Source organism: Apostichopus japonicus, chromosome 11, assembly GCF_037975245.1.
Source record: "Apostichopus japonicus isolate 1M-3 chromosome 11, ASM3797524v1, whole genome shotgun sequence".
NCBI classification, from domain to species: Eukaryota; Metazoa; Echinodermata; class Holothuroidea; order Aspidochirotida; family Stichopodidae; genus Apostichopus; species Apostichopus japonicus.
Genome location: NC_092571.1, coordinates 25,597,108 through 25,609,262, shown reverse-complemented (window position 1 = coordinate 25,609,262; position 12,155 = coordinate 25,597,108). Strand labels below are relative to the sequence as shown.

Below are 12,155 nucleotides of genomic sequence, written 5' to 3'. Positions count from 1 at the left end.
GTAAAAATAAAAATAAATTTGCAAGGAAAGAAGTCGTGTTAATATGTCAGGTAAAGTTAAAATTAGTATCTAGAGCATCACACAGTGAAATTCGGAACCAGTGAATGATACAAATGCCACAGATTCCTTGCCTGTTATGAATTGAATCATCAATGCAAACCTAGCCAAGAGATAGATTTCATGCTGCGTTTTGATGCCGAATTGAAACTTTAACATTCTGAGGTTAGAACTTTGATGTTTTTTTCCCTTTTTTTCTTAACATTCAGATTCCAACAGTCAGCAATGTCTAACTACTCTGCCCAGGGCATGGACAGTGCAAGAAGTAATGGAGGCATAGAATCCCCTGCTGCCCCTTTTGGATACCCCTTACAGATCACTCACTTAGAGGTACATATAAAGTACAACAACCTACCCCCTGTGGGTACACCTAGGCTTATAAATCACTCACTTAGAGGTATGTCAAAACCAGTAGTTACCCCCTGTGGGATACCCCTTAAAGATCCCTCTTGGATATATGACAAACCCTAAAACTTCCCCTTTGAATGTCCTTAACAGAAAACTCTCTTAGAGGTATGTCAAACCAAATGGGGGGGAGGGGCACGGAGGTGATATGATAGCAGAACTGGTTGGTTCTGAAGAGGAAAAAAAATCATTAAATATGCTTACATAAGTAAGGAGCAAGAAGGAAACTTCTTTGTTCCTTGACTGCTATTATCTCTTTATTATCTTTTGTCTGTCTGAAGACTTACCACTCTCCCCCTCCCCATGTACCGTTATTTGTATTTCGTATAAAATGTCCTCTTCATTGTTCAACTTTTATATTTCTTTCAGAATGAAAGAGACGTTACAGACAGTTCGTACCAGGAACAGCTTCAGGAGATACCATTTGCACCCGTCCATGCCCCAATAATCCCCACCTTGACACCTAAAGAAAGGTAGGCATATCTTCAATTGACCCTCTTAATTGATCCCTATCATGCATAGACTAGAGACAGAGAAAACATGTTTTGTGAGGAATAAATTCACTGCCATGCAATGACTTAGTTGTGTGACTTTTGGTGTTGCAGTTATTACAGCGATGGTGTAAAAGGTTTATGGTGTATTTAATGATTGTCTTGGGCATCCCTCTACATTCTATCTTTCTTTGATAAGTTTTGCTGTATCGTTGATTTTCAAAACAACCTGAAACAGGATTAGCAGTGCACCTCACTTACCTGTCTGCACACACCAATCGCGATTCTGTTCTACTACGTGTGATGGTTTGTGATGGCCTTTGACTCAGACTCTTTATGACATTAACATCTATTACCAATCTACTGTCCTTCCTCTGTGTTTACCTGAACTCTGAGGATTTCATGGATAATAATTTACACCTCTGAATCCAAAATGTCACAATTTCTTTTTTCTTTTTTTTTCTGTGGTGCACTGTTGTGCCCCAGGAGAGATTGTTTGAATTGTGCACACTTTGGTGTGTAGGTGTGACAAGTTACCAATGACCAGGGTTAATTGTAAAGCGCATAGAACTTGTGGATTATGCGCTATATAAATAACGGCGTAATAATAATAATAACATTTTATATAAAGAGTTAGTCCATTCAAATTTCACTTGTTTCTTCCCAAGCTGGTGACGTACATTACCACTATACTGTTTCTCACAAATTCGCATAATTACAATATTTTTTTAAATTATCCAGCGGTCCTGGAATGTCTCGTGCTGCGTACGCCTACCTGTATCAAGCTGGATTTCCCGCAATTCAAGACAGGCACGGTGAACCCCCAGAGCTTGTCGATGTCCTTGGACATGCGGTCCTTCGTCCAAAGAAGGAGAGCGTCGACCCTTTACAGTGTAATGAGATTGTTGTTCAATTCTTAGCTTTGGCAAGGTCAGTATTTGGTATTCTTCTCCTCTGAGATGGTAATCGTTAAGTAAGGTATAACTTTGTGGTCAGATTTTAATTCAGTCTGTATTCTACATTAGTTTCCTGTCCTTGCACTCCCTCCCCCCCCCCCTCACCCCCAAGTACGTGCAATTAGGAGTGTTACCTCAGTGGTTAACGCCAGTGCCTTTCAATCATAAGGTCCCGGTTCGAGTCACTCCCAGATTAATGTATGTCGTCCAGTTACAGAGTTGTTGACAATTGACAATTCATAATCATGGACGTTAAATATGAATGTAAGAGACTGATTTCGGTCAGCTTGCGGCTTTGATAAGCCAATGAGGCTTCTTTGCGAGTTCCTGCTTGCAGGAGGATCTAAAATTCATACATACATACACGCATACAATTAGAGCCTTGTACTCATACTTGTTTTCAAACTCAGGGGAGTTCCACTTGTACTCAATCTGCAAGTTTGCTTGTGACTGTACATACAGTATGTAACAACCAGTCAAATAAAATAGAAATGTGAAGTAGCAGTGGAAAGGGACAATAGTCCTCTCTGTGTGTTGTAGATCTCTAGTCACAGAAGAGGACTACAAATGTAAGTAAGATGTTTTGTAGATCTTCCCTGCCGATAGGAAAATATCCATTGAGTGATGATCCAAAGATATATCCACAAGGCAAACGTATGTCCATTTAGACCCACATGGTCACAGCTTATGAAGGTCTTACCTCCAATTCAATATGGACACTACATAGATGTATTGATTTTATAAGTTGGCATATTATCCTGCATTGGTAAAATATTGACGAATTAATGCATATGTTATAGTGGACAAACTAGTAATGTGAGTTTAAATTAAAATTCAGGAGAAAATTCCCTCTTTTACATATCAGAAAAGTGGTTTTAAACTCCCAACTACGGAGACAAAATTTTTGGGGGGGATTTTCCATTAATTTGGGAGTTTACATACCCATAATCAACATGTGTAAAAAAAAAAACCTGTCACCGTGTGATTACATACATGCAAAATGGTGGGATTTTATGTTCATCGAAAAGTCTCCATAGTTGGCTTTTAAGCTCTGTTTCATATTCGTTGTATTTCTCTTACAGACCATTCACAAACCAGCAGCCATCCAGGACAGACTTCCCAAAGACAGTTTTCTTCACATTCCAGTTTTACAGATATCCAGCCGTTACCACGGAGAGGTAAAAGTGAAATTTTCCGTCTGTAACATTAGTTAGGTAAACTGTGACCGTACCGTGGACCGGTGGTAAGCAGTGAACTTTTGTTCCATTACCACAAAGAGGTAACAATTAAGTTCCTTCTGGTATGGCAAAGAGAGTGATGTTACCTATTTCATTACACTTTACTATATCTATATATATATGTATATGTATCTATCTACCTGGCACTGAGCTCAAAGCATATGTCTGTTTGTGGTCTATAACTAGATCTAAGAGTAAACAAACTTGTTAATTTTCTATTTTATTTTTCTCTCATCTCTGTCCAGGCTACTCGTCTCAGAGCCGGACAACAAAGTAGCAACACCCGTTGACAAGTTTCCTCTCGTCTTGAGGAAACTCAAGGAGGATGAAATCACAGCCAAAGAAACTGACCCGGGCTGGATGGTGAGGAACAAAACCAAGCTCTTGATGATTCTTATTTCCTTTCTTGTTATTAGTGTTGTCTGTGTCATGACTGCATTGGTCTACTCTATATTCTCTGTTTCTTATTTCCTTTCTTGTTATTAGTGTTGTCTGTGTCATGACTGCATTGATCTACTCTATATTTGCTTTTCAAATCATATATCCAGATCAGCTACCGGGTAGATCCAGAGTACCTCAAACCCGGTGAAGGTCATTTATTCATCCGACATCTTTATTTACAAACCCTCCACATCGACGTTTGGGATGGAGACTCATTGCTCCTCATTGGATCATGTGCTGTGCAACTCAAAGTGAGTCAACAACCTTTGTCTCTTTTGGGTTTTTCTTTCTTTCTTTAGTTAAATTAATTTTGATTGAAAGGATTTAGATGAAAGGATTGCTTTCTTCATAACTTTGTTTGTTTCTGTTCTTACCGGTTGTGATGGGAAAAGTTGTTTATAGTCTAGAAATACTGTTATTGTTTGCAGGACAATAGCACCATTTAAATAAACTAAATGACTTTACCTCCTGGAGTCATCATGACATTGTACAAGATTCATTATATATACATATTATGTATACATATATATATATATATATACACATATATGTCACCAACACAGGACCAGCATTGTTCAATACAGGTGTCAAACGTCTACAGTGAAATGACTAAATTCCTTACTGGTTTTGAACCTCTGGACATACAATCAGTGTCCGTAGCCTAGTTGGTTAGGGTGCCCGCATATGAAACATATAAAGGGTTCCAATCCCGGTGGAGGCTGGAAGGTTTCTTCACTGTTCTGGATTTTCCAACTCATAGCAATTTCAAATATATATATATTAATAAATATATATATTATTTGTCAGGTTTGTAAGGTAAATGTGTGTTATTTGCATTGCTATCACATACTACCTATCAAGTATCGGCTGTCACAAGCATTTGTTTGTGACAGCCTTTGAATCTACATCCTTTGAATCTAGGAGTGTTAGCTCAGTGGTTAACGCCGGTGCCTTTCAATCATAAGGTCCCGAGTTCAAGTCACTCCAAGATTAATGTATGTCGTCCAGTTACAGAGTTGTTGGCAATTGACAATTATAATCATAGTTGTTAAAAATGAATCTAAGAGAATGACTTCGGCCAGCTTGCGGCTTTGATAAGCCGATGATGGCTTCTTCGCGAGTTCCTGCTCGAAGGAGGATCTAAAAAACATACATACATACATACATATATCAGGGGTTCTCAATAGCCTCAATAGCAAACTATACCCGCTAAATTTCTCGCAGCTGCCCCTAAAAGCGAAAGTCGGTCTGCAATCTTGGGTTGTTAAAGCTTTAGGGTTGAGTATCAAACTTGCCTATCCTGCAGGAAGATTTAAACTAGGTAGAGTGAGATTTTGATCCTCTCTGGCCCTTCCCTACAATCAGTGGTTTCTCTCTAACCATCATAGGGAATTAATTGACAACACCTGCTATATACAGGCACGAGCTTTTTCCGCGAATTCGCGGAATATCCGTGATTTCTTTTCTACCTCGGGGACAAAAACTATTATCTTAACACACTGTAGCATACGCAAACTAGAGCCTATGCCGCAATTTTTGCAAAATTCTGTGATTTTTTTTTACCCCAGGCTCATCCCTGTAAATAACATCAAGAATATTTCATTGCTTGTGATGTGCTTAACGTTTTTGTGTATTCATTAAAAGTATGGCAAAACATGACCTGACAAAAGCAAGGAATAATCTATTTACAACATTTCACAAAACAGTATTCAAATTTAGCAGATTACAATATGAATGCAAAGGTAGACGTGTAGATAAAGTCATTAGTATTGTCAGTATGTTGTTTTGTTTAAAGCAAAATTTGCATGAACTCCATTCTAGCAAATCTCTAAACACTATCAATTGTTTAAAAAAAAATTGTTAAAAAAAAAATTGTTAAAAATGTTTTTGTAAAAATTAAAAAAATTGTTAAAAAAAAATATATATTATTGTAAATATTTTCCGCCCATTGGCTGTTGTTACTCTCATTTGTTTGTATCTCATTTGTATGTATTTTGTAGCATCTTCTCAGAGGAGGGCGAGAGGCGGTCCAGATTGCCTCCGAGTTGGACATCGTCACATCAGAGTACAATGAGGCAGCGGGTACAATGACTGGAGACTTGGTGAGTCTCTCTCAATCATAAAAATTAACCAATCAAAAGTGTTAACAATTTAGAGGTTGGTTTGCCCAATTTTGACTGCTATGGTATTTTACATTTTTGGGGTATTTGCATTTTTGCATTTTTCTTTTGTATTTGCTAAATGAAAATTAAACTATGTATGTATTGGTTTGATATACTAAAATTCTGTGTTTAAAGCCTAATTTTGGGTTGAAATAGCTAAGTTTGTGTTGAACTTAGCAAATTTGGTTTGTAATACACAAATTTATCTTTTCTGGTAATACGTTAAAAAATTGGAATTTATCTTTTTACAACCATGGTTATTTATTAGTTGTATGACCTTTCAAATATTTTTCATTCCAACAGAGTCGGAGTGGCAGCGTTAGGCCGGTGGGCGTGGCTAACCTTTTAAGAGGTCACTTACATGTCAGACTGGCTAATATAGGTCATCCCGTAGATAAAACTGTCGCAAAGGCAGCGACTCTTCCGTTCCAATCGGCCAAAGTTGTCATACAGGACGATGGAAGCGGAGCGTTTTTGGGCGGAAGGTTGAATTCCACAAGCAGACACTCTGGTAAGTAAAGTGTAAGGTTGTGAAAACTATCCAGGACTGACTTGATAATCTTCAGACATATTTTTTGCCCACCGAATTAGCTCTTCATTCCCGCCCAACATAAAAAAAAAACATGTACCCTGTTTAAAGGTAGTTTGGATGGTTTCAAGTAGATGGACTTGCCTGGAAACGTCTTTCGTGGCCTTTTAAGTGATCTATATTTGAATTCTACTTTTGTTAAAGATGCAAGGGCCACCCACTTGAGCCAAAACAGGACGTTCATGGCTTCTCACATGGCCGAAGTTGACCAGGAGGTGGCCACGGCTCTCTTCTCGAGAACGGGAGGACAGAACAAATCAGATTCCAATGAGATGAGCTCCAAACAGCAACGCAAGTTGAACAGAATGAAAGCTGTCCGTGAATCGCTGGGAAAGGAGAAAAATGAGAAATTTTTGGTGGGTTATTGTCCCCTCCCCCCGCCTCCCACACCCCCCCCCGCCTGCCTTTATTTTTAAAGGCCTGTTTTGTGCAGCCAGTCACAAAAATTACAAACTAAATTAACTTTCAGATAAACAGATCCTTTGCAATGTGTGAATTTGGTATGATTTTCCATGTGAATCAAATGCTTGAAAAAATAACTCAAATCTTTATTGACCCTTAAAGCAGTCTATGAATGCAGATGGATGATAAAGTTGGGTTTGTGGACCAGAAGTTATACAGAGACTCATACATTGTCTTCTATATATTAATCATAACTTATTATGTCGTTAGACTTCCATTCACTTAATATCCTTTATTATTATATATCATGCCTTTTCTGTCGCTGCGCCTTCTCTTTGGAACAAACTCTTATTTCATGTTCGTGACTCTCCCTTCCTTTGTATTTTCAAGAGACAACTTAAAACATGTCTGTTTGATTCCTAGTTTCTTTTTTTCCCCCTTGGTTTCCTTTGTCTCTTTCCTACTCTGTAAAGTGATTGAAATGCTGTATTAAGTGCTATATAAGTGTAATTTATTATTATTATTATTATTATTCTGTATCTTTTCTCTCGTTTTTTTCTTCTTCTTAATTTCTCAGGTGAAAAAGGAAGAGAAGGTTCAAAGAAGCAGAGACCTGAAAACAATAGAGATTCAGAGGTAACAAGGGAAATTCCCACCTCCTATCAAAAATTATAAAAAAAAACACATTGGATATATGTTGATGGATAGGGACGCATTCTCCAGAAAGAGGCCAAATGCCAACAACTGTCTTGGAAACATGTGAATGTGACACAAGTATTCTGTCTGAGCCGTGTGAAAACCCTTCGTTTGATTTATGTATTTCAATACTAACATTTTTTTTTTTTCCCATCTCTTTTATTGACTCATTTGACATTTATACAAATAGACATGATAATTTTGTGAGTTCTTTAGTATTACAATACAACTCAATCCTTGCCTAACAATTTATTATTTTCTTATCTTTGTTTTAATAGTACATAACAATATCAATACAGTGCAACCGCAGAGACAAACGCACAATTATACTATTCAGATATAACGATCGCGACTTGCACAATTGCAATACTAACATACAATGCTGTCAATACCTATACCAAGAAGCCTAACTCATTCTTGGTCAGTACTGACCTTTGTCTGGTTTTGTACTTTCTATATTAAAATCCATGTATTTTGCTCATTTGCCGTTTATTATTTGTAAGTTTGTGCACTTTTGTACACCGTATCTGTGTAATTTGAGCTAGCTAACAAGAAAATGATATTTAATTTGGTTTCATTTATTTATTTTTCCACAACAAGATTACATATAAACATATGCATGATATGCAAACATTAGTGACCAATTTTCAGGAGAACGCTTCAATATTGTTTCATTCTCTTGTAGATCTCTGAGTAAGAAAGAGGGGATACTGTTAATGTTGCAGTCTGTTATCACCACCCAACACACTATACATCCAACGTTCGCAGCGGCAGAGTACTTTGAGTTTGAGTTACGTAATCCTTACAATGTGGAACACACCATAGCAATACAGTGGGAAGATAGGGAACTAGGGTAAGAATACACTATAGTAATGCAGTATGAAGATAGGGAAGTAGGGTAAGAACGCACTATAAAAAAAGAGTTTAATATAGGGAATTAGGGTAAGAATACACTATAGTACTGCAGTGTGAAGACTGCGAACCAGGGTAGGAATACACTATAGCAATACAGTGTGAAGACAGGGAACTAGGGTGAGAACACACTATAATAATACAGTATGAAGATAGGGAAGTAGGGTAAGAATGCACTATAAAAAAAGAGTTTAATATAGGGAATTAGGGTAAGAATACACTATAGTACTGCAGTGTGAAGACTGCGAACCAGGGTAGGAATACACTATAGCAATACAGTGTGAAGACAGGGAACTAGGGTGAGAACACACTATAATAATACAGTATGAAGATAGGGAACTAGGGGAAGAACAGACGATATTAAGGCAGTGTGAAGACAGTGAACTAGGGTAAGAATACACTATAGTAAAATGCAATATGAAGATAGGGAACTATGGTGAGAACACAATGTAGTAATGTATTATGAAGATAGGGAACTAGGATAGAAATACACTATAGCAATGCAGTGTTATGACAGAGAACTAGGGTAAGAACACACTATAGCAACATCCTGAGATGATAGGGCACTAATGCAAGGAAAGTATTAATGATTCAACAGTGTAACAGAGCTACAATAGACTGTTAAGTATAGAAAGTCTACCAAATGATGGAAATAAGCTATGTGTAATAGTATGTGTTTCAAAGCTCTTCTTCCACCCCCCCCCCCCCCCCCCCCACCCCCTTGCCTGTTTAGTGTCCACTGCATCTGGAATGCAATTTACTACTCTGCACATATCTGCAGCAGTATATTGCAATTCGGTTAATTTAAATATTTAAATTTATATGAAAGAGCAGACACCCATAGAATCCATAGAACACTAGAGAAATCCATAATGTATTTAATAGTGTCTTGCATTCTGATCATGTGAAATGTCTGTAATCTTCACTGTATGTAAATCACTGATGTTGTTATGAAGAAAATTAACTACCCCCTCCCTCCTTCCTTCCCCCTTTCTCGCCCCCTCCAAAACCATCCTCTCCTCCAGCTACTCATTGTGAACACCTTTTTATTGACTTACTATCTAAAGACTGTTCACGTGATTTTCGTTTCAGTGTCATGACAAATTTCAAGGAGTTGCGATATTTGAAGAAGATCTTTAAGCTCACAACCACGAACATGGAGGAAGGAATGTTTATAAATCCTACGGATGACGAACATCTCGGTTTAGGTGTTCACATCTTCCTCAAACCAAAGGAAAAAGTCTTCATACCTTTCAAATACCAAAGTTTCAGAACAAATCACCAAGTGCCACCGCAGGTTAGGAAACTTTGGACTTATTTTCTGTCACATCAAAGAGTGTAAACATTTTAAACGTTTTTCATTTCAAAAATGTGACAAATTACAACATTGTTGTCCTGCTAGGATCCTGCTAGGATCCTGCTAGGATCTGAAGATCCTGCTAGGTTCGAAATGTCAGGCCAACTTACTTTTACACATTCTCTCTAGTGGATAAGCAGTTTGCTAACAGTTTTATTTTACTTTGAAATTACAACAGTGATAAGTAAATTATTTTTCTGTATTTTTGTTTTCATTATGATAATTGTTTTCTAATTTTTATTTCCAGGGTCCCTCAGCTAAACATTATAACAACTGGACCAAACAGATGACTGATGTAGATGACACACTGGAATCTAAAACTGTCAAGGTATGTAGTTCAAGACAAATTAAATTCAGATTTTTTTTTTTTTTGGCTTTACACTTCCCAAATGTGCATTTTTAAGAGCGATACATACATCGAAAGAAAATATACAGTAAAGAGATTGAAGACACACACACACCAAGAAAAAAACTTATGAATCTTATGTTATGTAAGAAAAAACCTATCTTTGCATATTTTGATAAATAGTATGATATGTGTACAAACAGAATCATGATACAAAAGATGAAATTAGTTTACGATTAACAATTAATTTTGTTTCTGATGTAAAATATTTCTCCTAAGGGACTGAGCTTGGATGTAATAAAAAATGGTATAAAATATTTATATTTATAGTTACTATGTACTACAGTATTTTATTCTTGTGTTATGGGATCTGTTGCTGTTTCAAACCTTGGTTGGAAGTGACGGTCCGCAAACTATGGGTTGTGGCCCAATCTGGAGTCCCGAAAATTTTTGGCTGGGTTGTGGAATATTTCCAGACTGCAGATAACTTTAATACGTACGGGTTTCAAAGCTTGTCGATGGAGATCGACAAGAATTTTGTTTTTAACATCAGTTCCCTAGTCCAAGCTAGCTATACACACATTCTGTGCATCGATTCTGAGGGTTGGGCCGGGGGCGGGGGTGGGAGGGGGAGGTCTGGTGGGTCGTGACTCAGTACTCATGAATGATTCTGGGATATAGGCCTAAACATTTATGTACCACTAGTTTAAATTCATTGTATTAGTTGCATGGTTTCCAATATTTTTTAAAGGTATTTTTCCGGACCCAAGACAACAAGCCAATTGCAGTGTTGTCATTGAGCGTGGAACCCCAACCTCACATCGTCAACCAAACCTTTCGTTTCCAGCATCCAGAACAGAGTTTCCTTAAGAAGTCGATTAGGTTACCTCCGTTCAATGCATTTACAGGTAAAGCTTAAAAAGAAAACAACTAGTTGCAAATATTGTTTGGAAAATCTTTATTAAATTGCATGTTTCATGTTTTCAGTCACCTTTTCAAAATTTTATCGGTTTCTTGATAGTTTCTACATAAAGAGACCAACTAGTTCTCCTTTTTGTTTTGTAATAATTGACAAAAGTATGTGTATTCTAATCACTCCTCCCCTCCCCCACCCCTCCCTTCTGCCTCCGGTCAAAGAATAGCCCCATAATTGGCAGACAGATTCAATCCCTTCTGCATCGTATCAAAAAACGGGATTGTAAATATTTTCTCCTCAGAAATCCTGAAAGAAAATATCAGGTGCTGATGGTTTTTTATATCTTAGTTCTCATAACAATGATTCCATTATTATTACTTTCTTCTATTGTTTTTCAACCATCCATGGAGTTAATCTGTTCTACTCCGTCTTTGCTCCCTCTGGCCATCATACTTGGTGTAACATATACTAGACCATTACAAGTCAAATATTTTGCAAATTCTCTTATCCCCTTCCCTAACCACCCCCCCCCACCCCTGAGGATTGCTTTCTACCCACACCATACCAATTTTCTTGTCTATTCAATCATTTTCAATAGAAATGATGGGCCACTCCGACCTCCAACGACAAGTCTATGTCAAGTGCAGTGATGAGAATGTTATATGTGAATCAAAAAAGTTGGTAAGACATTGAAAAAATGGAAGTGGAACTATTTATGTGATGTAGTTAATTCTTTGGTGCTTCTGATCATTTCTGACTGGCAATATATATTTAATCTCACCTTCCTCTTTCTATAAAAGTGTGTTTAATGTGTTGGTTGTCTGTGAACCAGGCCTTACAGGATCAGAGGGGGTTACATCCCTGGTGTCCGTTCAAGTGGGCCTGGGTCAAATGTGAGATAAAGAATGTAACAATGGTTTTGTAAGGTACGAAAGGTAAAATGAAGACTTCAAAAAGTGGACCAGGTGACAGTCGTCTATTGCTCGAACAAGGGGACACGGTTTTTTACTATCACTGATTTCAACATGTGACAATTAATGAATCGTGTCCCATACTGCTGTGACTGATGGGCCTTGGATATAATTTAAATATATTAGCAAAACTAAAAAAAAATATAATTCAGTTTTAAAATGTCTTCCGAATCCTATTTTGGTGGTTATTTTGTACTTAATATGTCACATTTTAAG

At 37.3% G+C, this 12,155-nt stretch overlaps 1 protein-coding gene across 4 annotated transcripts in view; it reads left to right on the top strand.

The window, feature by feature from the left end:
• LOC139976154 (nephrocystin-4-like) overlaps window positions 1-12,155 on the top strand; it is a 55,912-nt gene that overhangs the window by 31,654 nt on the left and 12,103 nt on the right. For all 4 annotated transcript variants that reach the window (XM_071984627.1, XM_071984626.1, XM_071984625.1 and 1 more), the window contains 15 exons: window positions 267-387; window positions 832-935; window positions 1,695-1,883; window positions 2,992-3,087; window positions 3,393-3,510; window positions 3,696-3,839; window positions 5,589-5,690; window positions 6,054-6,261; window positions 6,484-6,695; window positions 7,319-7,377; window positions 8,123-8,290; window positions 9,442-9,646; window positions 9,954-10,034; window positions 10,804-10,960; window positions 11,567-11,649. In XM_071984627.1, coding sequence (XP_071840728.1) covers window positions 267-387; window positions 832-935; window positions 1,695-1,883; window positions 2,992-3,087; window positions 3,393-3,510; window positions 3,696-3,839; window positions 5,589-5,690; window positions 6,054-6,261; window positions 6,484-6,695; window positions 7,319-7,377; window positions 8,123-8,290; window positions 9,442-9,646; window positions 9,954-10,034; window positions 10,804-10,960; window positions 11,567-11,649 — 2,047 coding nt within the window. The remainder of the gene's footprint in view (window positions 1-266; window positions 388-831; window positions 936-1,694; window positions 1,884-2,991; window positions 3,088-3,392; window positions 3,511-3,695; window positions 3,840-5,588; window positions 5,691-6,053; window positions 6,262-6,483; window positions 6,696-7,318; window positions 7,378-8,122; window positions 8,291-9,441; window positions 9,647-9,953; window positions 10,035-10,803; window positions 10,961-11,566; window positions 11,650-12,155) is intronic.